The sequence below is a fragment of the Lithobates pipiens genome, unplaced genomic scaffold (genome assembly GCF_037356315.1).
Source record: "Lithobates pipiens isolate NorthernLeopardFrog02 unplaced genomic scaffold, aLitPip1_a1.2 Scaffold_8, whole genome shotgun sequence".
NCBI classification, from domain to species: Eukaryota; Metazoa; Chordata; class Amphibia; order Anura; family Ranidae; genus Lithobates; species Lithobates pipiens.
This window is the reverse complement of record NW_027507903.1, coordinates 473,163,690-473,191,058: the sequence shown is the minus strand read 5'-3', so window position 1 is coordinate 473,191,058 and position 27,369 is coordinate 473,163,690. Positions and strand designations below refer to the sequence as shown.

Genomic DNA, 27,369 nt, shown 5'->3' with positions numbered 1-27,369 from the left:
TCTATTAGGGGTACAGTAAGGGATTGAAACAATAACTGGTAAATACTTAAATAATAATGATAAGGTATTAATAATGTTTAAAGTAGATTTAGTAAATTTTAAAATTAAATAAACAGTAAAATTAATTATTCTTGAATGACCTGGTAAGATCATTTAATATGTTTAGAGTAATTAGGACTCTGCCAGGTTGACATCTCTATATTGTATAGCCCTGGAATTAAACTACACATTTCATTAAATGGAAAGTAAAGTGTACTTTAAGTAAACACAAAATAAATAAATAAATAAAAAAGCTTTGTGAATGGGTGCAAAAAAATTCAGCTACTAAAGAGAATGGAAGAACTGACTAGAACTGACTGCTACTTTGTATGAGGGATATCCTAAATTCGTTGAAATTTGGGACCCCTTTCTACTACTTCATTATTCAAGGAACTTCTGTCTGCCCACTGTAATTTATTGATGGTATTTACTTAGGTACTGGACTACCTCCTCCTATTTCTCCTTTCTTCTTTTCTCCTTTTCCATTCTTTTCACTGGACTTGTCTTACCTTCCTGTCTCAATATTCCCATTCCATGATTGGCAGAACACTGCAATGTCTGATGTCACAGTACAATTTAATACAATGAATACTGTGTGTAGAGTGCTTCTAACTCAACCATTCCTTTGTTAAAACCACTTACGGACCGGCCGCCGCAGTTTTACGTCAGCTTTACGTCAGCTGTTTGAAGGAGGTTATCGTTGTTATGGCAGCAGCTAGCTGCCAAAACCCTGGTATCCTCTTCTTCAGCGGGCAGTCCGCTACAAGATAAAAGTGTTCTCTGAGGTGGATTCGCCGCAAATCACTTATATCAGAGGCAGGAGAGGGCCCCCCCCCCACCACGATCCGGTGCCCTCCGCCGCTTACCAGAGCTGTGGGCAGAGGCGATCGCATCTTGGAAAGATGGCCCCACCCGTCTCCATACAATTGCTGCCACAGCTCTTAAAGGGCCTTTTTTTTTTTACATGATTTTTTTAAAATGATAATTTATTGATTTTTTTAATTGCATTTTAGTGTAAATATGAGATCTGAGGTCTTTTTGACCCCAGATCTAATATTTTAGAGGTCCTGTTATGCTTTTTTCTATTACAAGAGATGTTTACATTCCTTGTAATAGGAATAAAAGTGACTTTTTTTTTTTTAAAAACTGTGTAAAAATAAAAAATAAAAGGTCAAATAAATAAGAATTTTTTTTTCCTTAAACGTGCCCATGTCCCAACAAGTTCACATGCAGAAATGAACGCAAACATGAGTAGCGCCCGCATATGAAAACAGTGTTCAAACCACACATGTGCGGTATCGCCGTGATCGGTAGAGCAAGAGCAATAATTCTAGCCCTAGACCTCCTCTGTAACTCCAAACATGCAACCTGTAGAATGTTTTAAACGTCGCCTATGGAGATTTTTAAGGGTAAAAGTTTGTCGCCATTCCACGAGTGGGGGCGCAATTTTGAAGCGTGACATGTTGGGTATCAATTTACTCGGCGTAACATTATCTTTCACAATATAAAAAAAAATTGGGCTAACTTTACTGTTGTCTTATTTTTTTAATTCAAAAAAGTGTATTTTTTCCAAAAAAAGTGCGCAAATACTGTATGACAGAAAGTATTGCAACAACCGCCATTTTTTTCTCTAGGGTGTTAGAAATAAATGTATAATGTTTGGGGGTTCTAAGTAATTTTCTAGCAAAAAAAAAACAGTTTTTAAGTTGTAAACAACAAATCTCAGAAAGAGGCTCAGTCCTTAGGTGGTTAAGAGTACCTGTGCTACAAATTCAGCTGTATGTCATTGCTTACCGCTCCTACCCCGTACTTATGTTACATGTTCTGCCAATGAAACGTATTTTATGTTCTAAAAATTCATCAGAAAAACAAATGCATGAAAAGAAAAAAATACAGAAGAACGTATTTGAGATATATATATATATATATATATATATATATATATATATATATATTGTAATTGCAATACTAAAAAACAATAAATGTATAGTCCTTTAAAATATTGCAGCAGCACTTTTGTCAAATCCAAATGGATGACAAGATTTCATATATAGTTCATATGTGAGTCTATTATAGCTGTGATCTGTAGAGAACAGCTTCTACCGCACACTTCACCATGTGAAGGAATTCTCCCCTTCGGGGGTGCACTCACCAAAAATACAGCAATAATGCGCCTTTAATTGCAAAAGCTTCTCCATCGCTTCCAACAAAAACTATTAGAACTTAAGAATAAAAAATAGAAATTTTGCAGAAATCTTATTTTTGTTAACATTTCCTGGAAATTAAAGCCCTCATCCCTAGTAATATTTTGCATTGGGACACCTAGCTGTCTTCATTAATGTCCTGTATTATTTTTTCATCTAAATATAGTACATGTGTGACTGTGCTGAATATTCCCTGCAGCGTTATTAAAGTTTCTCTCTGTATTTTGCATCACAGCGCCAGTCGCTGCCCCCCATCACGACACACAATATGGTGGACGACTCGGCGGACCCGATCCTCAACACTGTCAGAAGACTTGGTTTGTTTAACAGTCGGACGGATAGAGTAAAGGTCAGTGTGATAAGTATGTGTAATGATGTGACCAATGATCCAGGAAATTCTATTTAATTCTCATTCAGGATATTAACAATCACTTCCTAAAAGCTCCAGACCTATCTGCCCACTTATATAGACAGGAAAATATATCAATATAAATCCCAATTCGTATAATGAATATTGGATTGCTGGAGCATGTGACAGAGGCTGAATAATGTGGATCTTGGGCAGATATTTAGAAATGACAGATGACTGTGAGATGCACAGAAGTGATTCTCATGTTGGTCAGAATAGGGAAAAACGTTCCAGGCTGTTACATTTGACGTTTTGCCTCCATGCTGTATATTCATTTCTATCCTGTCCCTTTAATTCTACTGTCCCACACTCAATATAGAATATTGGGAGATGAATAGAGTGCATGTTCCAGCAATCATTGACTGCAAATTAAGCAAATGAATTATCCTCCAGTCACCTCATTAATATAATACATGGCTGGTTTACTGAAGTGCTCAGGGAAGAGGACCTGTCATTGTACTGCGCTGTAACCCATAGCAGACAATTACAATTTATGACCATGGAGTTATACTGTATGTGGCATTTTCTATCACGCAGGTCATTGTGCACCCAGAATTCCTCTCTTCCACCAGCCCGCTCCTACCAATGGACTATGAGGAGTTTGTCCGAGGGTGTCATCTGGGAGTCTTCCCATCCTATTATGAGCCCTGGGGATATACACCTGGTGAGTATATAAACTATAAACTGTGAATGACCCAAAACCCCTGTTTAGGGACACCCATTGAGTGACCCCCTACCTAGATATCAAATCATGCATTCAAAATAAGATCTGCACATGTGTGCCCAGCTTAAAGCGGTGTTCCAGCTGAAAATATTTTTTTTAAGAGGGATTTCACTGTAAAAACAATTATTAAAAGCCAGCAGCCACAAATACTGCAGCTGCTGACTCAGGGTCCAGCGATGTTGGCATCTGAGAGCGATCGATCACTCGGCTCTCGGCTGCTGCCGCCGCCATTCTAGGTGAGGGAATCAGGAAGTGAAGCGTTGCACTTCACTTCCCGGTTCCCTACTGCGCATGCGCAAGTCGCGCAGCGCAATGGGAATGGTCCGCGCTGTCTCTGGGACCCGTGTGTGTCCCAGCAGACAGTGCGTGGGGACAGGAAGAGGCATAGACTCCCGTGGGAGTCTATGCCCGGAAGTTGGTGCAAATACCTGTCTTAGCCAGGTATCTGCACCCCCCTCCCCCCTGAAAGGTGCCAACTGTGACACCGGAGGGGGGGAGGGTTCCGATGAGTGGAAGTTCAATTTTAGGATGGAACCCTGCTTTAAGTCAGCAGCTCCAAACACTGTAGCTGTTGACTTTAATAAGGACACTTTCCTGTCCAGGGAGCCCGCGACGTCGGCCCCCAGAGGCCGATCTGTCCATCAGATCGGGTGCCGGCGCCACCATTCTATATAAGGGAAACCGGCAGTGGAGACTTGCGGCTTCACTGCCCGTTTCCTACTGCGTATGCGAGAGTCGCGCAGCACTTTGTGAGTGGGCGGCTGTCTTCTGGGACACACACAGGTCCCAGAAGACAGCGTGCCCAATTTCCCAGAACACCACGAGAGGGATGAAGAGAAGGAACAGCTCCATGGATAAGGAAGTGGCAGATTAGGAAGACTGCCTAGCAACAGGCGTTTCGGGTAAGTAAAAAAAATTTTTTTTTCAAATGTTTTTTAAAAATTTTTTAATAGTCTGTTTATGTAAATTATTATTATTTACATAATAGGTTGACGTCCTCTTTAAAGTAGAATAGGCATAAATATAATCCATATTAAAGTGATTGTAACGGATCTTTTTTTTTAAAAATAACAAACATGTCATACTTACCTCCACTGCGCAGCTCGTTTGCACAGAGTGACCCCGAACATCCTCTTCTGGGGTCCCTCGGCGGCTCTCGTGGCTCCTCCCTGCATCAGATAATCCCCTAGGAGAAGCTCTCTCCCGCTCTCTTCCTACCATGCAGGCACGCTCCCGACGCAAATTCGCCCACAGACACGAATGCCGGACTCGGCCCTGCCCTCAGTGCACGTGTTATTGGATTTGATTGACAGCAGCGGGAGCCAATGGCTGCGCTGCTATCAATCTATCCAATCAGGAAACGAGACACTGGCTAGAGCTGGTGTGCTCTTCCCCGGTGAGAGAAAAAGAGGGTCCAGGTAAATAAAACGGGGACACTGGGGGGCTGCTGAACTCCAAGAGGTTTTTCACCTCAATGCAGAGAATGCATTGAGGTGAAAAACCACAAAGGTTTACAACCCTTTTAAATAATATAAACTTGCATTATATCACTTGTTCTCTCTTTATACAAATGGACAGATAATGTATACAGAATGTTATTTTTTGGTATGGTGCTAACATATTTCACAGTGATGTAAAGAGAACGCTGAGCCATCTGTGTCAGTCTCTGTACTAGAGGAGCTAGCAATGTAATGCCTCCACCACAGTTACACACTATTATTATTATACATTTATATAACTTTGACATGATCCAAAGTGCAGTACAGAGAACACTGAGCCAGTCACATCAGTCTCTGCACCAGAGGAGCTTACACTGTAATGTCCTCATCACAGTAACACACTATTATTATTGTTATTATTATTATTATTGAGAATTTATATAGCGCCAACAGTTTGCTCAGTGCTTTACAATATAAAACGAGATAGTACAGTTACAATACAATAAAATACAAGAGGTCCTGCTAATAACAGCTTACAATCTAATAGGATGGGACAAGTAGTACAACAAGTTATAACTTGGGGGGGAGCTGATGAAAGTGATAAATGTTCAGAAGGAGGCGTGATAGGTTTCCCCGAAGAGATTCATTTTCAAGTATTGCCTAAAGGCAGCCAGAGTAGGATATATATGGACAGACTGAGGTAGAGAGTTGCAGAGAATGGGAGAAGCTCTGGAGAAGTCCTGGAGATGAGCATGGGAGGAGGAGACAAGGGAGCTAGAGAGCAGGAGGTCTATGGAGGAGTCGAGAGGACGGTTTGGGTGATATTTGGAGACAAGATTGGTAATGTAGTTAACGTGAATTGCTTTGTATGCTGTTGGTAGTGTTTTGAATTCAATGTGTTGGGCGATGGGAAGCCAGTGGAGGGATTGGTAGAGAGGGGTGGTGGACATTAAGGAGTTGGTAAGGTAGATAAGTCTGGCAGCAGCATTTATGATAACCTGAATAGGGGATAGCCTATAAAGAGGTAGGCCAATGAGTAAGGAGCTGCAATAATCAAGGCGAGAGATAATAAGGGATTGAATAAGTAGCTTGGAGGTTTAAAAAGGGGCGAATTTTAGAAATGTTAGGGAGGAGAAGTCTACAAGCTTTTGACAGCAATTGGATTTGGGGCTGAAAGGACAGGTCAGAGTCGAGGATTACACCTAGTATCCTGGCGTGAGGGGAAAGATTGATAGTGGCATTATTGATCTTGATTATGAGTTCAGTTTTAAAAAGATTGAGTTTGAGAAAGTGATGTGATATTCATGCTGATATGTCAGTTAGTAATGCGAACGGAGACTGAAGGGGTGAAGTAAGGAGTAGAAGAGGGGTCTCAAACTGGCAGCCCTCCACCTGTTGAGGAACTACCAATCCCATGAGGCATTGCAAGGCTGACAGTTAAAAGCAGGACTCCTATGGGCAGAGAAATTATGGGACTTGTAGTTCCGCAACAGCTGGTTGCGGAACTACAACCGCCAGTTCGAGGACCTTGGAGTAGAGAGAATGATTTGGGTGCCATCGGCATAGAGGTGGTATTGAACGCGGTAAGAGGTTATTAACCACTTCCCGACCAGCGCACGACGATGTACGTCGACAGAATGGCACGGGCAGGCATATTGGCGTACAGGTACGTCCAATATTCAATGCCGCCCTGCCATCGGGAGCGCGCCGCCATCGGGAGCGCGCCGCCATCGGGAGCGCGCCGCCATCGGCGCGCTCCCGCGCTGGTCGGGACCCCCGTGAGTCCGGTCGCGGGACCCACGGACTCAATCGCCGCGGGCATCCCCGCGATCGTCTCACGGAGCGGCCGAATGGAGGAAATGCCGAGTAAACAGCATTTCTCCATTCTGCCTAGCAACTAGTGACTCTGATCTCTGCTCCATGTGATTGGAGCAGAGATCAGTGTTCACTAAATGAAAGCCCAACCCCCCCACAGTTAGTAACCCCCCCCTAGGAACACTTAACCCCTACACTGCCACCCACTGGTTAACCCCTTCACTGCCAGTGTCATTTACACAGGAATCACTGCATTTATATAGCAGTGATTACTGTATAAATGACAATGGTCCCAAAAATGTGTCAAAAATGTCTGATGGGTCCCCCACAATGTCGCAGTCACAATAAAAATCGCTGATCGCCGCCATTACTAGTAAAAAAAAAAAAAAAAAAAATTATTAATAAAAATGCTATAAAACTATCCCTATTTTGTAAATGCTATAACTTTTGCGCAAACCAATCAATAATCGCTTATTGCCAAAAATATGTAGAAGAATACGTATCGGCCTAAACTGAGGGAAAAAAATTTTTTTTTATATATTTTTGGGGGATATTTATTATAACAAAAAGTAAAAAATAATGCGTTTTTTTCAAAATTGTCGCTCTATTTTTGTTTATAGCGCAAAAAATAAAAACCGCAGGGGTGATCAAATACCACCAAAAGAAAGCTCTATTTGTGGGAAAAAAAGGACGTCAATTTTGTTTGGGAGCCACGTCGCACGATCGCGCAATTGTCAGTTAAAGCGACGCAGTGCCGAATCGCAAAAAGTGGTCTGGTCTTTGACCAGCAAATTGGTCCGGTCTGAAAGTGGTTAAAGAGGAAGTAAACCCTGATGAGTTTACTTCCTCTTTCATTCCCTGCAAAGGCAAAGCATAATGGACTACTATGCATTGCATAGTAGCCCATTATGTGTCATTTACCTGACACAGGAGCCATCGATGTCACCGCTGTCCCCTATAGTCCGCCGCATCCATCTTCTCGGTGGGTCTCGCAGCTCCGCCGCTGTCATTCGGCGAAGCCACGATGACGTCACTCCTGCACATGCGCACGGGAGCCGAGACGCGCGGCATCTTCGTTATCGAGGAGTCCACGCTCAGTGTGCCTAAACCGTATAGGTTTGGGAGATATTTCTTGGACCTACAGGTAAGCCTTAATCTAGGCTTACCTGTAGGTCAAAGTGGTTTGTAAGGGTTTACAACCACTTTAAGTGTTGTACATTTATACAATTCTGATTTATTCCGCAGTTACTCTTTTTTCTGTATAGATGTAAATATGTTTTTATTAAGTTGTATGAGATTTTAATAAACAAAAATGTACATTCTAATGTCCCCACCACAGTAACACACTATTATTATTATTATACATTTATATAGCTCTGACATAGTCAGCAGTGCTGTACAGAGAACACTGAGTCACATCAACCTCTCTCTGCAGCAGAGGAGCTTACACTCGAAAGACCCACCACAGTCACACACTATTATCATTACATATTCACATCAGTCTGGACTGGAGGAGCTTACACTTTAATATCTGTGAGAATATGTGGACCATCAAAAGTGATCAATAAATAAGTGGGTCAACTCAAACAGTTAAAAATTGCGGGTATGTGCAAGGACTGGTTAAGATTACTACGTACATAGAAAGTGCATAAAGCGTGTGCATATAATACTCAAAACAAATCAGTGAATCACAGCAATAAAAAAATAAAAATAAAATAAAATGCAATATGATGCAAATCATATATGTGAAACACAATCGTGTCAGTGCATCAGACTAAAGTGTCCCAAATAGCATAAAATATAAACATGCCACTTAAAAATAGATAAAAAATCACAGCACAAAAATGCATCAATCGGGTTAAAGTGCAATGTGCCAAACGTGAAACGATCCTCTGGTGGTGATCCGTGCCAGTGGTTGTGCTATCACTAGATAATTACCTCCCTGCTGCGGGATTAGGCAGCGAAACAGACACACAGGGCAATCAGGAAACAGAGGATGATCCAGGTGATGGCTGTACAATGGAGTCTTGGAGATGACACAAATATATCCAGTTTCCTTGTGTATGGTCACCGGGCTCAAAAGGATAAACCGAGAGATACCGCCATAGTGTAGTATTTTCAAACAAAATTTTATTAAAGATAAAAAATAGCTACTCACAAGGGGATGTACATATAAAGCACAGCAGACCGCCGAGCAACTAGCCCGGATGTAAACGTCACTTCCGGCTCCTACGCGTTACGTCAACAATAGGACTTCAACTGGGATATCTGACTGACTATCCCAGTTGAAGTCCTATTGTTGACGTAACGCGTAGGAGCCGGAAGTGACGTTTACATCCGGGCTAGTTGCTCGGCGGTCTGCTGTGCTTTATATGTACATCCCCTTGTGAGTAGCTATTTTTTATCTTTAATAAAATTTTGTTTGAAAATACTACACTATGGCGGTATCTCTCGGTTTATCCTTTTGAGCCCGGTGACCATACACAAGGAAACTGGATATATTTGTGTCATCTCCAAGACTCCATTGTACAGCCATCACCTGGATCATCCTCTGTTTCCTGATTGCCCTGTGTGTCTGTTTCGCTGCCTAATCCCGCAGCAGGGAGGTAATTATCTAGTGATAGCACAACCACTGGCACGGATCACCACCAGAGGATCGTTTCACGTTTGGCACATTGCACTTTAACCCGATTGATGCATTTTTGTGCTGCGATTTTTTATCTATTTTTAAGTGGCATGTTTATATTTTATGCTATTTGGGACACTTTAGTCTGATGCACTGACACGATTGTGTTTCACATATATGATTTGCATCATATTGCATTTTATTTTATTTTTATTTTTTTATTGCTGTGATTCACTGATTTGTTTTGAGTATTATATGCACACGCTTTATGCACTTTCTATGTACGTAGTAATCTTAACCAGTCCTTGCACATACCCGCAATTTTTAACTGTTTGAGTTGACCCACTTATTTATTGATCACTTTTGATGGTCCACATATTCTCACATTTATTTACACTTGGTTATTTTATAAGATTGTTTTTATAAGATTGTCTTTCTCTTATTTTGGGGTTTAATAAGCAAGCGCACACACCCCCCGTCTTTAAATTTTCATACATTGAGAGTCCACTCACATAGTGATTGCTGCTGCTTTTTGTTTTTACCTCCCCCTATTTTACATAGAGCGCGGAAGCTCACAGGTATACACTTTAATATCCCCACTCCAATCACAGACACCATTGAACAAAGAGAGAAGTGGAGAGACTTGCAGACATTATACCGGTTTGAATTTTTTGCTGACTGGGATTCCCTTTCCCGTCCTGCCTTGTCACCATCTCTGAATAAGGAATCCTGATGCCGAGTCAGGTGATGGAGATTCCTTAGCCCTGTTAATAACTAATTCCTCACACTTCATTTCATTTAATACAATATTGATTCATCAGCTCAGTGCACATTAATATGGTAGTTATAATTTATAGCAGGGAAATCTCTACAGTACAGGGGACAATCAATTGGCAAATGGTGAAGATTTTCACATTAATAAAATATCCATTTGAAAGGTGTCTTCTGCATGGGCGTTGCTAGGTCTGCAAAAGATGTGGGGCTAGAGCCCATAGCAGCGGTCACCAACCTTTTTGCAGAAAGCCGGTGGTAAGCAATTTTTTGCGGGCAAAGGCTGGTGTTGGCATTTCAATCATCATGGCACCATGGTTGATATGGTGTCAGGGTGATCGAAGCGCATTTTTTCTATTGTTACATTCTAATATATAATAAAGTGGTTCAACTCACCATAATGCAGAATCAGTGGGAGCCCTGGGCGTGTCACTTGCCACATCTCCTGCCACCAGATTCAGCATGTCACTTGCCACCATCATCTGTCACTAGATGTGGATTGTCACTTGCCACATCACCTGCCACCATTTACAGATTGCCACGTCACCTGCCACAATTTGCAGATTGTCACTTGCCACCATTTGCAGATTGTCACTTGTCACGTCACCTGCCACCATTTGCAGATTGTCACTTGTCACGTCACCTGCCACCATTTGCAGATTACCACGTCACCTGCAACCATTTGCAGATTGTCACTTGCCACCATTTTCAGATTGTCACTTGCCACGTCACCTGCCACCATTTGCAGATTGCCATGTCACCTGCCACCATTTGCAGATTGCCACATCACCTGCCACCATTTGCAGATTGTCATTTGCCAAGAAGGAATACAGGTGGGTTTCCAAAGATAAGGAGTAAAGGTGGATTTCCAAGGATAAGAAAGAGCACAGGTGGGTCTCTCTGGATAAGAAGGAGTACAGGTGAGTTTCCAAGGATAAGAAAGAGTACAGGTGGATTTCCAAGTATTAGAAGGAGTACAGGTAGGTTTCCAAAGATAAAATGGAGTACAGGTGAGTCTGCCAGGATAAGAAGGAGTACACATGGGTTTCTAAGGATAAGAAGGAGCACAGGTGGGTTTCCCAGGATAAGAAGGGGTACAGGTGGATTTCCAAGGCTACGAAGGAGCAAAGTTGGGTTTTCCAAGATAAGAAGGATTATTGGGGAGCTCCTGGGATTATAGAGGCACAGGTGTTTTTCCCAGGATACAAAGTGTCTCAGTGGGTTCCCAGGATAAGAAAGGGCACACAGGCAAGGTCCTCAAATGAAAAATGGTACAGGTAGGGCTCCTGGGATAAAAATGTGCACTGGTGGGGCTCCTGGAATAAGAAGAAGCACAGGATGGTTAGAAGAGAGTGGACCCCTTCTGTTTTTTTTAACTTAGTTGCTTTGCTCTGTTCCCTAACGCTAGCAGTCCTTTATCTAAACAAGTATTCTATTATATGATGGTGACTGTAGAAAGGTGCCAAGGAAGTGAATGTGGATCAATTGTCCGGCACAGTGGTGTAGTGGGTAGCACTTTTGCCAGCAGTAAAAACGGTTGCTGGTTGGAATCCCAGCCAGGACACTATCTGCCTGGAGTTTGCATGTTTTCCCTGTGCCTGCGTGGGTTTCCTCCCACACTCCAAAAGACATGCTGGTAGGTTAATTGGCTTCTGTCCAAAAATTGGTCCTAGTATATGAATGTGAATTGGGGGGACCTTGGATTGTGGGCTCCTTGTGGTTAGGGACCAATGTGAGTGTGCAATGTATGTGTGGAGTGCTGTGTAAATTGACTGTGCTATATGGGTACCATAAATAAATAATAATATAATAGATGAGCATCTTAATGAGACACAATATACAGGGTTAGGGACAATTGTAGGCACCCACACTCACTCAGGTTGGACTGGTGTCTTTATTCAATGTATGTAACTATGTATTGGAGGTGAATGTAAATTTGTTATTGGAAAGTAAAGCTGGTGACAGAGATAAGGATTCAGACTGAGAATTGAGAGGTATGTGAAGAATTTCTGAGTGATCGGCAGAAGAGGAAACTTGGGCACTTCAACAGAAGAGGGGTACAAAAATGTCAGGGCACGCAACCTATGCTGCTAAAGTAGTTCATAGCTGATGAAGTGAGAGGGGAGTGCACAGTTTGGAATATTTTCCTTGATTGCTAAAGAACTTTGTCCCATCACTGATTGAAGTGCAGAAAGATGATTTAAGCTGCAGCGCAAGGTGGGGGAGACAAGGCTTTTCACTGTGTAGCATGAGCTGTCAATTCACATATCCCTGTCCTGGGATCATTCAGTTCAGGTGGGTTTTACTGATTAACCATCCTGTTTCATTCCATTAGAGACCAGATCTGTGAGTGCTTCACTATCAAATGCTAACAGGAATGGCATTGCAACAGCACTGTACAAAGTGCAACACGTTACCATGCATTGAAGTTTGATAAAACATGTGTTACTATTACTGCAACACATGGGTGTGAAGGGACCCTTGACCTAGACCTCAGAGCAAATCCTGAGCTCTTCCTCTAAAACTGCTAATGGCCTGACTTTCACAATATTCCTTTATCATTTTCACATTTCTGACCCACAACAGATAATATGCAAATCGGGCGTTCTGACACCATACTGACATTATTTGCTGCATGCTTGTGGTGGGCAGAAGCCACAGACAGCCAGGTAATTGGTATTTTAAGAAGACAATCAGATAGATCATTGATAATAGTAATAAAAATTTTAATTAAACTATGATAACCTCTACTACCCCAGTGTACTTACCTGTGCTGTATTTGTCATGTTCCAGCGGAGTGTACGGTGATGGGTATTCCTAGCGTCACAACCAACCTATCTGGATTTGGCAGTTTCATGCAGGAGCACGTTGCTGACCCGGCTGCTTATGGTAAGAAAATACTCAATATACAGAAAATTCAAAAAACATCTGAATTTTATAAGGTTGATGCCACGTGGGAGCTTTTGGGGCAGAATAGGAATTTAAAACTTAACCCAGGTATAAGCACATATTGTTCAAATACAAGAGTCATATGTATTCTTACTTGAATCTTGGTGTTCTTTGTGTATTTCTTCCATACCTGTGCAGTAATCCAGTTTGAAACTTGCAATTCCTGTGCAGAAGTTTCCTGTAATAAAGACTTGTCATTGCTACTCTCTGTCCTTGTGCAGGTTGACTGGTCTTGTCTCTGCCACCACCTGTAGTTTTCCGTAAGCATCTATGTACATTCTCACAGCGCTATCCACATAATTTTTCACCAATAAATCAGTGCAATAAACATTTTAAAATAAAAATGCACTAAAATTAATATTACATGATCATATTTTTCACAGATAAAGTGCTCAATAGTGTAAATTTGTAAATATTTCAAAGTGAGTCGCTTGAATCTCTGCTTTATAGCAAAAAGAGTCAAGCGAATCAGATGGACTCCAGAGATGTTTTCTTCTCTCCAGCTCCTCTCTCCTCTGTTACCTTCTACCCTTTAAACTGCTTTTTATGACACTAATGCCACGTACACACGACCGGACTTTCTGTCAGAATAAACTCTGATGGTCTTTTCAGCGGAGTTCCGACCAAACGGACTTGCCTACGCACGATCACACCAAAGTCCATTCGTTTCGAACGTGATGACATACGACGGGACTAGAAAAGGAAGTTCAATAGCCAGTAGCCAATAGCTGCCCTTGCGTCGTATTTGGTCCATCGGAATAGCATACAGACAAATGGTTTTCCCGATAGGAATTGATTCCGTCGGAAAGATTTAAAACATTTTCTATTTCTAGGTCTGTCAGAATTTTTGAAGAGAAAAGTCAGATGAAGCCCACACACGATCGGAATATCAGATGAAATGATTCCGTCTGACCTTTTCTGCCGGAAAGTCTGGTCATGTGTACTCGGAAATAGAAGAACTCGCCTCTGAGTATGTGTATGAACAGAAAGGGAACCTTCCATAGTGTAACACTGCTTTATTTAAAAAAATATACTCACATTGATAACACTCACTTGATAACTGTATAGGTAATGATCAAATGAACCTGGAAGCACCGCGATGGCGTGCGCTCCATGGGCTGGATGTGACTTCACCGCAATCTGAGACCCCGCCCAGCCTTAGTGTGTGGGGCCTTCTAGATCTCTCCCACACCTCTGCTCTCTGTACAGCATGATGATGTCACTACTTCTTTTACAAAGTAATGTCTGGGCTTATAAAGGCATTTGGTCCACACAAAGTGAACTTATATCCTTTGTGGCTAATGAGGAGTTAATTTAAGGGAAGCTTTTGTGCCTAGAGTTCAAATTTAAAGTGGTAGTAAACTCTTGTTTATTTTTACCCACAGGTAAGCTTATATTAAAGCTTACCTGTAGGTAAAAGGAATATCTCCTAAACGTGCACTGTTAAGGAGATATTCTAGTGTGCAGCAGCCAGTGACGTCACCGACGCATGCGCTCTGAAGGAACTGCATACCCGCCCTGTTCCTTCAGAGCTGTGTGCTGCAGCCAACCGGGCGTGACGTCATCAGGGCTCAGCCATTCAAGCAACCACAGCCCGCAAACCCGGAAGGAAGACAGGGTGGAGGTGGAAGCCTCTGCAGCAGTGACAGTACGCCACTGGAGGGCTTTGTTTTAAGGTATGTCTTTCATAATGTGCTAGTATACGGTGCATACTAGTAGCACATTACGATATTGCCTTGCAGGTGGAAACTTTTTTTTTCATACAGTTTACTACCACTTTAAGATCTCAAGTATCATTGATGCAATTTGACATGCGATTTGACATGTCAAATTGGCGTCAATTGCCGGCAATGGCACCGTCCTAATCGGTACGATGCTGCTCCAATTTCAAAATGCAGTTTCTGTACTACTTTTTGCGATTTTGGGGTGCAATTTCCATTGACATCTATGCAGAAACCCACACAGATGTCTGTGAAATCGCCGGCCAAATCGGGACTGACATGTGAGAGTGAAATCGTGCGAGTTCAGCTGAACTCGCATGGCTCCATTCCTGCAGCTCAGTGTAAACCTGGGCTCAAATTGTGGAAAAATTCTTGTTTATAGATGTGAAATTAATCTGCTTAGAAAATATTCTGGGATTATTACAGTTTTCAACTATTTCCAAGATATAAAAAGGATAAAGGGGGAAAAAAAGATGTACCTATTTAACATATTTTTTTCCGTTAAGTTCAAAGCTCTTGTTAACTTCCGGATGAAGGCCACAGATTTCAACTATTATGATTGATCCATTGATATACACTAATTTATGACCTGTTGGAGGCCAGATAAGGCATATGTTCAGATTAAGCAGTAGATATGAATTAACATATAACCATATAATGAATCCAAATGAATAATTATTAATAATAATAATAATAATAATAATAATGGATGAATAATGAATCTCAATGAGTAATTAATCTAAACTGTTATCTCAACTGTATAGCAAATGTCCATGAAAGGATAAGAAGAATGTGACAGTCTTTAAGTTAATAAAAATAGTCTTAGGCCGCGTACACACGGGCGGATTGTCTGGCCAACTAAGTTCGTCAGACAATCCGACAGACAGTCTGTCCTACTTTTGAATGAACGGACTTGACCACACACGACGAACAGACAGTCCGCTGAAAGCTTGCGCGATGACGTGTATGGCACGTACGACGGGACTAGAAATTCGACGTCCAATACACTGCAATGCAACCTTCGGCCGTGTAAATCCTTTCTGAGCATGCGCCATACTTAGTCCGTCCAACTTGCCTACTCACGAGCGGACTGTCCGCTGAAACCAAGTTTGGACGGACTGTATTACGGAAATTCCGAAAGACTTAGTCCGCCAGACTGTCCGCTGAAAAAGTCCGCTGAAGCCCACACACGAGCGGATTGTCCGCTGAAACACGTTTCAGCGGACTAAGTTGGCCAGACAATCCGCCCGTGTGTACGCGGCCTTAAGCAAAACAGAAACTTCTCTCTTGTATTTAGGGCAAAAGCCTTGCAGATGTCCATAAGTTTCCAGTTTGTACAACATCCGCATCATTTTCTCTCCTCAAGTTAATTTCCTGAACTTCTAAACACTGCCAAGGATTTTGTACCTACCCATGTAGCCAGAAGAGACCCACCACCCCAAAAAGCTTGCCTCTTGGTAAAGACAGAAGTTAGTATCCACAGACAGACTGGAACTGATGTTGCAAAGAGACAAAGAAGTAATTCTTCAGTAATTTAGGTATTTAGGTTGGCACATCAGATCTCTCTCGATGTTCATTGGAACTCTCAGGCCTTGAGGTGGCATCATAGCTTCTGCTCTGAGCATTCAACGGAACCTTCATAGAAATCTCTTTCAACTTTCAGCATTGGAAGAATAGAGAAGTTTCTTACTGGGATGATGGCTTGGCAGAGTTACCAGGATCTTCTCAGGACCTCTTGTGGCTTTATTCAGCAGTTTATTGATTACATGTACATAGAAGTAAATGTGTTGAAATAATGAAATAGGAGAAGGAAAGACAGGAGATTGCAACCAGTTTATAGGACACTGTTAAAGACTGGTGTCACATTACGAGAAAACGCAAGAGACTTCAGCAAAATCACAAGAGACTGTTAAAGACTTTTGCCAAATTACGGTATAGTTAGAGTTGCCAAGTCACAAGAGGCTGAGAGATTACTGAAACGTTACTAGAGACTGCTGCAGTGTTACTACTGACTGCTGAAGACCAATAATATTTTACTAGAGACTGATGCCCTCTTACAAGAAACTGCTAGAGACAACTGCAGTGTAGCTAGGACTGCTGCAGTGTTGCAAATAGACTGTAAGCCCTTGTACACACGGTCGGAGACTCCGTCGGAATGTGTCCGATCGGAGCGTTTTGTCGGATATACCGACTGTGTGTGGTCTGCATCGGACTGTTTCCGTCGGGAATATCCGTCAGACCAACTTTTCCAACTTGCTGGAAATATTTTCCATCAAAATGCTCCGATCGGACATACTCCGATCATGTGTAGAGAATTCCGATCAGACAAAGTGCCACGCATGCTCAGATCAAATTCCTACACCAAAGCTATTGGCTACTAGCGTAAACATAGTCCCGTCGTAACGAAATAATGTCATCACGTCAGATTTTCCGACAACTTTGTCCGACCGTGTGTTTACAACAGTTTCGGACAAAATCTGTCGGACAAAATCCGACGGATTTGGTTGTCGGAATCTCCGACCGCGTGTACAAGGGCTTAGAGTCTCCTGTAATTGTCACTTCTAAGTTCTAGAGACCAACGCAGTGTTAGTAGAGACTGATGTCTTGTTGGAGCCTACTGCAGTGTTAATAGAGATTTCTGGATAATGCTGCAGGTACTATAGATCAAAGTGCTTGAGACCAATGCAGACTTTAGCCAAATCACAGGATAAGTAGAGACTAGAGACTGATGCCTTGTTACTAGAGACTGCAGAAACTGATGCCATGCCACTGCTACAGTGGTACTAGAAACATCAGCCTTCTTGCTAGAGACTGCTAGAGTCGTCCACTACAGTGTTATTAGCAACTACAAGAGACTGCTGCCAAGTTGCTGAACAGGAGAACAGGGAAAGTGGAGCATTCCGCATATTAAATACAAAGCAAATACCAGCATGACCCAGTTCATGTAAAACCATCCTACCCAAAAGGTGCAAATAATCACAGGAAATAGTGAATATGAAAATGGTAAAGGTTGGTTCTTCCCTCATTTTCAGGGATTTACATTGTGGATCGAAGGTTCCGCTCTCCTGATGAATCATGTAACCAGCTGACCCAGTTCTTGTACACTTTCTGCCAACAATCCCGACGCCAGAGAATAATCCAGAGAAACCGAACAGAACGATTGTCAGATCTGCTAGACTGGAGATATCTGGGCCGGGTAAGTGTTTAATTTCTGGACTTCTTCTTTATATTAAATCATTGCATGGTCCCCATTACTGAAGATGACATATCCAATGCCATTTCTCACATTAAGCCCTCCAAGGCCCCCGGCTCGGACGGCCTGCCCCTTGAATTTTACACTACATACCGGGCGGCACTTCTCCCTAGACTGCAGGAATTATTCTCCCACATCTACTCCACTGGTGTCTTACCACAGACCATGCGCGAGGCATATATCGTACTGATACCTAAGCCCGGCAAGAGTCCCGAGTTCCCGGAAAACTATCGCCCGATATCTCTCCTCCAATTGGATATAAAAATCCTTGCCAAAATCCTGGCGCTCCGGCTGAATGGGGTGATTTTGACCCTCATTCACCCGGACCAGACAGGGTTCATGCCCTCCTACAATATTGCACATAACCTCCGTAGACTCCATATGCACCTGCAGGCTACCCACGATCAGATGGGGTCCAGGGTGGTGGTGTCGTTGGATGCCGCCAAAGCATTCGACTCCGTGGAGTGGAGGTACCTATGGGGCTGCCTTGGGAGATTCGGCTTCGGGCCCAAATTTACCAATTGGATACGCCTGCTATACCAGAGCCCTAGCGCTAGGGTTCTTGTTAATGGTAGGGTCTCGGAGGCTTTCCCCCTGTTCAGGGGGACGCGTCAGGGGTGCCCATTATCGCCCCTCCTGTATGCGATTGCAGTGGAGCCCCTCGCCTCCGCGTTGCGTACGCATCCTGGAATAGGAGGACTGCGGCATGGTCGGCTACATGACAAACTTAGTCTCTACGCTGATGACATGCTGCTGTACCTTGCAGACTCTGGCCCATCTCTAAAGGCAGCCCTGGACACCCTTAGTGTATTCGGTGACTACTCGGGGTTACGCATTAACTGGGATAAATCCCAGATTATCCCCATGGACTTTGGCCCTCCCACGGCGGAACAGGCCTCCTTCCCCCTTATCCGGGTGAGCTCCCTGAAATATTTGGGTATTATGATTACCCGCTCCCCCGCGGACTTTACTAGGCTTAACATAGAACCATTAATTGCGACCCTTAAAACCAAAACACAAACATGGGCTAAACTCCCCCTAGGGATAATGGGCCGTATTAACCTGATAAAAATGATTATACTCCCTCAATTTTTATATGTCCTCTGGCATGCCCCCATATATTTACCCCTTCGAACCTTTAAAGACATTGAAGCGATCATTAACTCCTTCGTGTGGGGGCGGAACCGACATAAATTGTCCTGGCAGGTATTAAAACGTCCCACCGACTTGGGCGGCGCAGCGTTACCCGACTTCAACCTGTATTACCTGGCTGCCCAGCTCTCTCACTTTTTTCATTTAGACAAACAGGAAATCATTGCATGGTGCCACGTTTCTTGTCCTGTATGCTGGGTGTAACTCTCAGTATCTGTTCTTATTCTGTATGTATGGACTCTGGACAGTACCACTTCTCTTGTCCTGTATGGTGGGTGTAACTCTCAGTATCTCTTCTTATTCTGTATGTATGGACTCTGCACAGTACCACTTTTCTTGTCCTGTATGGTGGGTGTAACTCTCAGTATCTGTTCTTATTCTGTATGTAAGGACTCTGCACAGTACCACTTCTCTTGTCCTGTATGCTGGGAGTAATTCACAGTATTTACACTCAAAGATTGCATGCTATAAAGTTCTGAAATAAAAAATGCGCTTGTGAAAAAAATTGTAAACACAAACTAAATGTGAAAGAAAAAGCAGCAGCACCAATGTGAGATATTTTCACAATCGGGGGTCAGCGCTACATTAATGTATTTTATATTTTATAGCTGCTAGCAGTAATCCTTATTTTCTGCCAGCCAGTAGGGCTCCCTGCGTGCCCTGCTGGCAGAAAACAATAGCGCTGTGGGGGGGGGGGGGGGAGACATTGAAGCAATTTTCCTTCCTTCCACCCGTGGTAGAAGGAAAGATAGTCGAGTTTATCTATGGGCTGCTTAACACTTCTCTTTTCCCTAAATGTTGGGTGTAATTCTCAGTATCTGTTCTTATCATAGATGTGCTCAGCCTTTTGCATTTGGGTGTGCACCCCATAGCTCAAACACACATAAATGCATGCATGTGTATGTATGTGTGCTGACTACATTGTGCTCAGCCCAGCTTACCTTTTCCTGGTAGGCTGAAGTCCATCCCACACTGCAGGCTTTGTTTACTGCTCCCTGCTCCACCTGCCGACACCTCCTGTTGTAAAGTCAAATAAGGCACACTGGGAAAGGGGGTGTGTACAGTGTTGTTGCTGTTGGCTAAGGAGGCAGCAGAGCAACTGTAGGCTCAGTCTTTTTACAGACACTGCACGGTTGACAACCCTGGTGATTAGGGTGTACCCGGCACACCCCCTGCTCACACCTATGGTTCTTATTCTGTATGGACTTTGCACAGTAACAATTCTCTTGTCCTGTATGCTGGGTGTACTTTTTCATCTACTGTTCTTATGCAATTTTTCTCATCTCTTATAGTTCTACATGCATGCACGTCACCTGGCTCTCTGCCGAATGTTTCCAGACAAGTTTGAGATGGAGCCTAGCGCACCGCCAAAGGTGAGTACCGGAATATATACACCAATTTCTGGATACACAGAACTCTGCACCGTGCCTTTAGAACCGATAATTACATAATTTAGATCTTTATATGTCATGCAGTTCATAATTTGTGTGAGGGCAGATCTGCAGTGAGCTCAGAGAGGGGGCAGAGCTAGAACCAGGGAACACAGGCCCCAGATATTGGGGCAATCAGAAGAAGGTACTGTCAGAAATAGGGCAGCCATGTGGGGAAAATGAATGCCAAGATAAAATGAGAGACACTTGGAATGCAGGATGCTGTCCCCACTACCACCACCACCAGGTGAGATTAACCCTTCCACTATTCAATTTCATATAGGTCACATTACTAGGCAATTTGTGGTCATCAGTTAATAGTAAGACTTCCTCTCTGCTGTACTGAAACTTCTGCAAATCAGAATTCAGCTCAGGAATTTGTCTTCCAGCCCCGACTCCATCTTTCTTTATCTCTCCTGTAAATATCATTTTATTGTGTCCAGATCAATAATATCATAAAAGGTGTGCGAAGGGGAAGTGCTGACATTGCTTCAACACTGACAGCTGCTCATAACTTACCATATACACTAAAGCGGCTATAACGCCAATTAACTTCCATGTAGTGGGTCATAAAAGTGACAGATGGATTTAAGGATGCAAATTATGTTTTCTAGGTTTTGGAGGCTGAGGAGAGCGCAACTCAACAAGAAATAATCCACTTTATAATAGATTCAGATGGCTGAGGGGAGAGGGGGCTGATACTATGAACAAAGACCATAGCTTTCAAATGTTGTGTATCTTAGCCTACCTTCACACCTGAGCAGGGAGAGTTTCAGGTGTTTTAAGGCATATTTTTGTTGAGCGTTTTCACGTTTTTGTGGTTTAGAAGTTTATTTCAACTGTTTTACATGCGTATTTAAGCTTCAGTCATTCTTGTTTTAGCTAATGGAAAGCATTACAAGGAAAAAAAAAAAAAAAAAAAAAAACAGCTGGAAGAAATGTACAAAAACGCTCAATTTGTGCAAATTCAGACTTTTCCAATCAAGTCTATTTTGTTAGAAATGCCCATTTCTGCCTCGAATGTTGCTCATGGTTACTCTGGCTGAAAAAAGAAAAAGTCCATCCATTTCAACTCACCGAGAAAAGAAAAAACACACACACACAAATCAAAATCCACTGTATACATGATTGTGTAACTGTACTCACAGTTGACCCAGAGGAAGGCAAGAAAAGAAAAAAAACAATAAAACATGATCCAATTTGCTCCAGTGGGGGAAAATAATTCTTTCTTGATCCCCCAAGAGGCAATCAAATATTTTTTGGATTAACTTTACCTATTAATTAGTATCCAGTTATATTATGTGTATTTAGGAAAGAATCCAGGCCTTTATTTAAAACAATCTTGGCAGAACCACCTCTGGAGGTAGTCTATTCCACATTTTCACAGCTTTTACTGTGAAGAAGCTTTTCCGTATTTGGAGGTTAAAACTCTTTTCCTCCAGACTTAAACAGCATCTCATTGTCCTCTGCGATGAACTTAAAGTGAATAATTCTACACCAAGTTCATTATATAGACCATTTATATATTTTTACATGTTGATCATATCCCCCCAGTAATCTCCTCTTTTCAAGAGAGAATAAATTCAGTTGCTCTAATCGTTCCTCATAGCTGAGCTTCTTCATGCCTTATCAGTTTGGTTGCCCTTCTCTGCACTTTGTCCAGTTCCCCATTATCCTTTTTGTCAACTAGTGCCCATTAGGAGCATTAGGTGTCCAGCTACATGAGCCCAGGCCCACAAATGTGAACAGCCACCATTGAAATACATGGGATTTTGAATGTTGAGCATTTTGGAGCTTCGCTCTACGAAGCACTCAGGTGTGAATAGGGCGTCATTGTAAACAAATAAGCAGATATTGGAAGGGCATTTTACCTGTATGTATTTATTGTAACACGCCAAGATGCAGCAAAGATTATTTTAGGGATGCAAAATCCCCTTCACCACATTAGCATCATACTGGTGAAATGTGATATAAACAAATCTAAGACATTATAGAAATTAAAAGAGAAGTATTGGCTTTTGAAACAAAATGAACATTATACTCATATAGGAGGATGCAGCATTGATCCAATGCTGCATCTGTCCCCTGTCGGCTCTGCAGTGAGAACTGACAGATCAACTAAGCGGTCAAACAATGCTGATCACACAGTTTTCCCCCTCTGCTCTGAGCAGAGAGCTGTAAATGTTAGTCATCGGCTCTCTGCTCTGCCTCTCCAGCACTCACTGGAAGACTGGGCTGTGGAGGGGGCAAGAATGGCTGACTCAGGCTCTTAGCGAAGCGCTGAGAGGCTTAGCCAGCTGCCGGTCCAGGGTTCTGGGCTTTAGCCAGCTGTGAGCTGAAAACAGATTACAGGAGTACAGAACGAACTGTACGCCAGCGAGCCACAGGAGAAGTATAGGCAAAAAAGCTTTGTTTGAATTGTGATTGAAGTTAAAGGCATAATTCCAATCAGGACACGTGTTCAGTGACAACTGGACTTGTTTCACATTGGGGTCGATCCCTCAATTTCTGTTGAGTCTACAAGACAGGAAATGAAGAGAAATCTCCATAACAGCACAGAGACAACAAAAAATAACCTGATCTCTACCCTATCCAAAACTCAACTTTATAAAGCCGTGGAGACCGGTTGTTATTATTATTATTATTACATTACTATTACATTATTATTACAAACTACTAAAAAACTTCACGGAGGCACACAGGGCCTGTATAATGTGCCCTATCCTTCTGTTTATATACATTGTTCAGATAGAGAGATACAAAGTAACATTGTGAAAAAAATATGAAACTGAACCAAAGCGCCAAAGGATGAAAATAAGTGAAAAAACCTCATGTATGTGTTAATATGGATAAAGAAAACAAATTGCTTTACCACATAATTAAAGCAGCTGCAGTGTGAAATTGGTGTAAACAATTAATAAATGATAAAAAGTATACCGCGCTAAATGCTAAAAAAATGACATACAGGTAATAAATGATACACTGGTAACAATTAATAAAATTAATCAAGTCCCCAGTGAGAAAAAAAAAGGTGCTTGTGCTAGTGAAGCAATATCCAGTGCTGTGACTTGAATAATAGATGGATGATTCCGTGCTTCTTAAGTGCTTTAAATAGGGTGCCCCCCCTAATAGATGTGCACTCACCCCTGGGAGTGGACCAACTATCGCTAGTTAGGTCAAATGCGCATGTGGGGCGACCCCTATTGATATCCTCTGGACCATTGATTGGCAGCAGTGAATGTTCCTCATATAAATAGATATAATAGAAAAAGCCTCATTGCGCAGTACCATTGATAAAGAGCTTTTTATTCCAAAAAATATAAAGGTATTGAACTCACATGTATGAGTGCCTAATGTCCTGGCACCCGGAGTGAACAGCAGGTATAAGTAACTCCAGGTGTCAGGACATTAGGCACTCATACATGTGAGTTCAATACCTTTATATTTTTGGGAATAAAAAGCTCTTTATCAACGGTACTGCGCAATGAGGCTTTTTCTATTATATCTATTTATATGAGGAACATTTACCGCTGCCAATCAATGGTCCAGAGGATATCCATAGATGTCGCCCCACACGTGCATTTGACCTAACTAGCGATAGTTGGTCCACTCCCAGGGGTGAGTGCACATCTATTAGGGGGGCATCCTATTTAAAGAGGAAGTAAAGGCTATTACGAAAAAAAAAAGGCAACCTGCAAGGCAAAGGCATAATGAAGGCATAATCATACGCAAAGCATACTAGCTCTTTATGAATAACTTACCTGAGAACAAAGCCCCCGAAGCGGTCCTCTGTCTTCATCTTCGCCACTGCCATGTATCCCGGAGTGGCTTCCGGGTCTCGCTGCTCCGGCGCTGTGATTCGCTGGAGCTGCAATTACGTCACTCCCTCGCATGAGCACGGGAGCCGAGATGAGCGGCATAACGCAGTGATCTGCGGTCTGTCTATGGCGCATGCCCCGTAGACAGCGGTGCCTGTCTTTTTGTAAATATCTCCTAAACCGTATAGGTTTAGGAGATATTTCTTGGACCTACAGGTAAGCCTTAATCTAGGCTTACCTGTAGGTCAAAGTGGTTTGTAAGGGTTTACAACCACTTTAAAACACTTAAGAAGCACGGAATCATCCAATTATTATTTAAGTCACAGCACTGGATATCGTTTCATTAGCACAAGCACCTTTTTTTTTCACTGGGGACTGTTTGATTCATTTTATTAATTGTTACCAGTTTATCATTTATTACCTGTAAGTCATTTTTTTTTGCATTTAGTGAGGTATACTTTTTATCACACAGTAACATTGTCTATAAACATTTTTCAGGCATGAGATAGAGAGATACAAAGTAAGGGCTCTTTCATATGGAGCCGGGCCCTCTCCTAATAGCAGGGGATTGATGACCAGATCCTCTGTTAAATCAGAGCTTAACGGGATGGAAGTCAGGTTTTTGACATCTGTGCATGCCCATTCAGTTTGTGCCTGGCGGACATGGGTGAATCCATGATAGCTCTATGGGAGCTTGATGTATATCTCCTTTTCTTGGTTCCCTGCTGGCGCTTCTGGCTCCTCCTCTATGTCCAGTGCCCCCATGGGAAGCCGTTTCCAATTAGGGAACTTGTATGTGCTCATTGACACAGACAGCGGGACTCAGCCCTGACCCTTTCTCCGTAGTCACTGGCTTTAATTGACAGCAGCAGAAGCCAATGGCTCCTGGTATCTCAGAAAAACCAGTGAGACCCAGAAGTGAAGGGGGAGGAGCTGCAGATGTGTACAGGGTTGGGTCAAATGAAAGCTCAGGTAAGTAAAAGAAGGGTGAGAGGGGATGCTGATGCCTAAACATTTTTTTACCTTAATACAAGGAACGCAAGTGTTACTATACCGAGGCCACTGGAGTTACTATATCTGGTCTCCCACAGTACACAGAACATGGAAATGCAATTATTTTAGTAAATATAAACTGCTAAATACCCTTTCTCATCAGCAGTATATACTGTAGCAGTCTTGTGATTTCTATCAGTTCCTGGTGAAGCTTTATAGGAGGAGTTTTAATATTGCACTGAGCTGTCCTATGATGCTGCATGATTCCAGATCCTCTGTCTGGACATGTTTGGGCAGTGCCGATTGGCCCTGTGCTGATCACATGCCTCTCTAGCAATACACACCAAACTAAGCATGTGCAGCTTGACTCCAAAGGCTCTGCCTTATCCAGACGTCCAGGGGGAGAGTGCAGGCAGGGGAGGATCTGTGCATAAAGGATCAAGCAGCCTTTTTACACAATGCAGAGGATTTGCCCCTTAGGTTCCACAGTGAGTATACCAAACATGCTTCACTACATATGCAGACTGATTTTACTGTTGTTTTTAGCAACATTTTGGTTTAGGCATTAGGACCACTTTCAATATTATTTTCCTAATATTCTTTGTCACTTTTCTAACCATTAGCATAAATGACCCATTTAGGTCTATGCATGGTCATAATGGTGAGTTTTGTGTGTTGTTATGCTTCAACATGGGTTTCATTTTTGCGATAGCATGCGTTTTAAAGTGTATTTTCAATGTACTTTTTTGTTATTTGGAATTTGCAGTAGATAGGGTTATGAGCAATGACCAAAGCTTACTAATGCCATGCACACACGGCCGGACTTTTTGACAGCAAAGGCCCGAAAGAATCCGTCGGACAATTTGACCATGTGTGGGCTTCAACGGACCTTTGCTGTCGAAAAATAAGACGGACTTTAGATTTAGAATATGTTTCAAATCTTTCCGAGGGACTCGAGTCCGGTCGAAAAATCAGTTCGTCTGTATTCTAGTCCGACGGGGAAAACCGACGCTAGGGCAGCTATTGGCTACTGGCTTCTAACTTCCTTATTCTAGTCCGGTCGTACGTCATCACGGTCGGACTTTGGCGTGATTGTGTGTGTCCAAGTCCGTGCGGTCGGAAAGTCAGTCGGAAGTCTGCCGAAAGTCCGTCGGGAGGACTGTCGGACCTAGTCTGCCGGAAAGTTGTGTGAACACGGCATAATACTTATTGCCAATGCATCAAATTACAACATGTTAGGATGCTTAGATGCATTTCTATCCATGTCTATGGGCCTCCCAAAGTACTAAAACACTGATGTCCGGTACACACGAGTGGATATTCCATCGGAAAAAACTGGATGATTTTTCCGACGGAATTCCGCTTAAGCGTGGCTTGAATACACACGGTCACACAAAAGTTCTCTGAACTTTCAACCGTGAAGAATGCAGTGATGTACAACACTGCGACGAGCCAAGAAAATTAAGTTCAGTGCTTCCGAGCATGCATAGGAATTTTGTGCGTCGGAATTTGTACAGAATATCGGAATTTATGATCGGAACTTTTTCCGACTGAAAAATAGAGAACCTGCTCTCAATCTTTTGCTGGCTGGAATTCTGCCAGCAAAAGTCCAATGGAGCATACATACGGTGGTAATTTCTGACCAAAAGCTCACATCCGACTTTTGCTGGCAGAATTTCTTATCGTGTGTATGGGTCTTTAGACAAAAGAAAGCCATATTTTTTAATATGCACTGCACTGCAGAGATAAGAAGGGAAGAAACACTTTTTTTATTATGGGAAAGATGGACACATTTTAGCATGCTGAAAAATGGGCATCAAAATGCAAGTGAAAATGGGCATTTAGTCCTTTCTTCTTGTTTTTTACATTGCTTTGTTTGTTAAATTGTCACATTTAACAAAAAGCACAAAAGTGAAAAAATATTCATTTAATTTTTACTCTTGGCAAATTTATTGCAGAACACTCCCATAGCAGAAATGTAAAAATAGACTCACAGCCATTATACGAAGTTGTGCTATTTAGCATT

At 42.4% G+C, this 27,369-nt stretch overlaps 1 protein-coding gene across 1 annotated transcript in view; it reads left to right on the top strand.

Moving 5' to 3' along the window:
• Positions 1-27,369, top strand: part of GYS2 (glycogen synthase 2) — a 94,704-nt gene that overhangs the window by 66,150 nt on the left and 1,185 nt on the right. Inside the window, exons 11-15 of the mRNA XM_077468688.1 lie at positions 2,479-2,592; positions 3,190-3,316; positions 12,821-12,916; positions 17,730-17,893; positions 20,395-20,475. Of these exons, the coding sequence (XP_077324814.1) occupies positions 2,479-2,592; positions 3,190-3,316; positions 12,821-12,916; positions 17,730-17,893; positions 20,395-20,475 (582 nt within the window). The remainder of the gene's footprint in view (positions 1-2,478; positions 2,593-3,189; positions 3,317-12,820; positions 12,917-17,729; positions 17,894-20,394; positions 20,476-27,369) is intronic.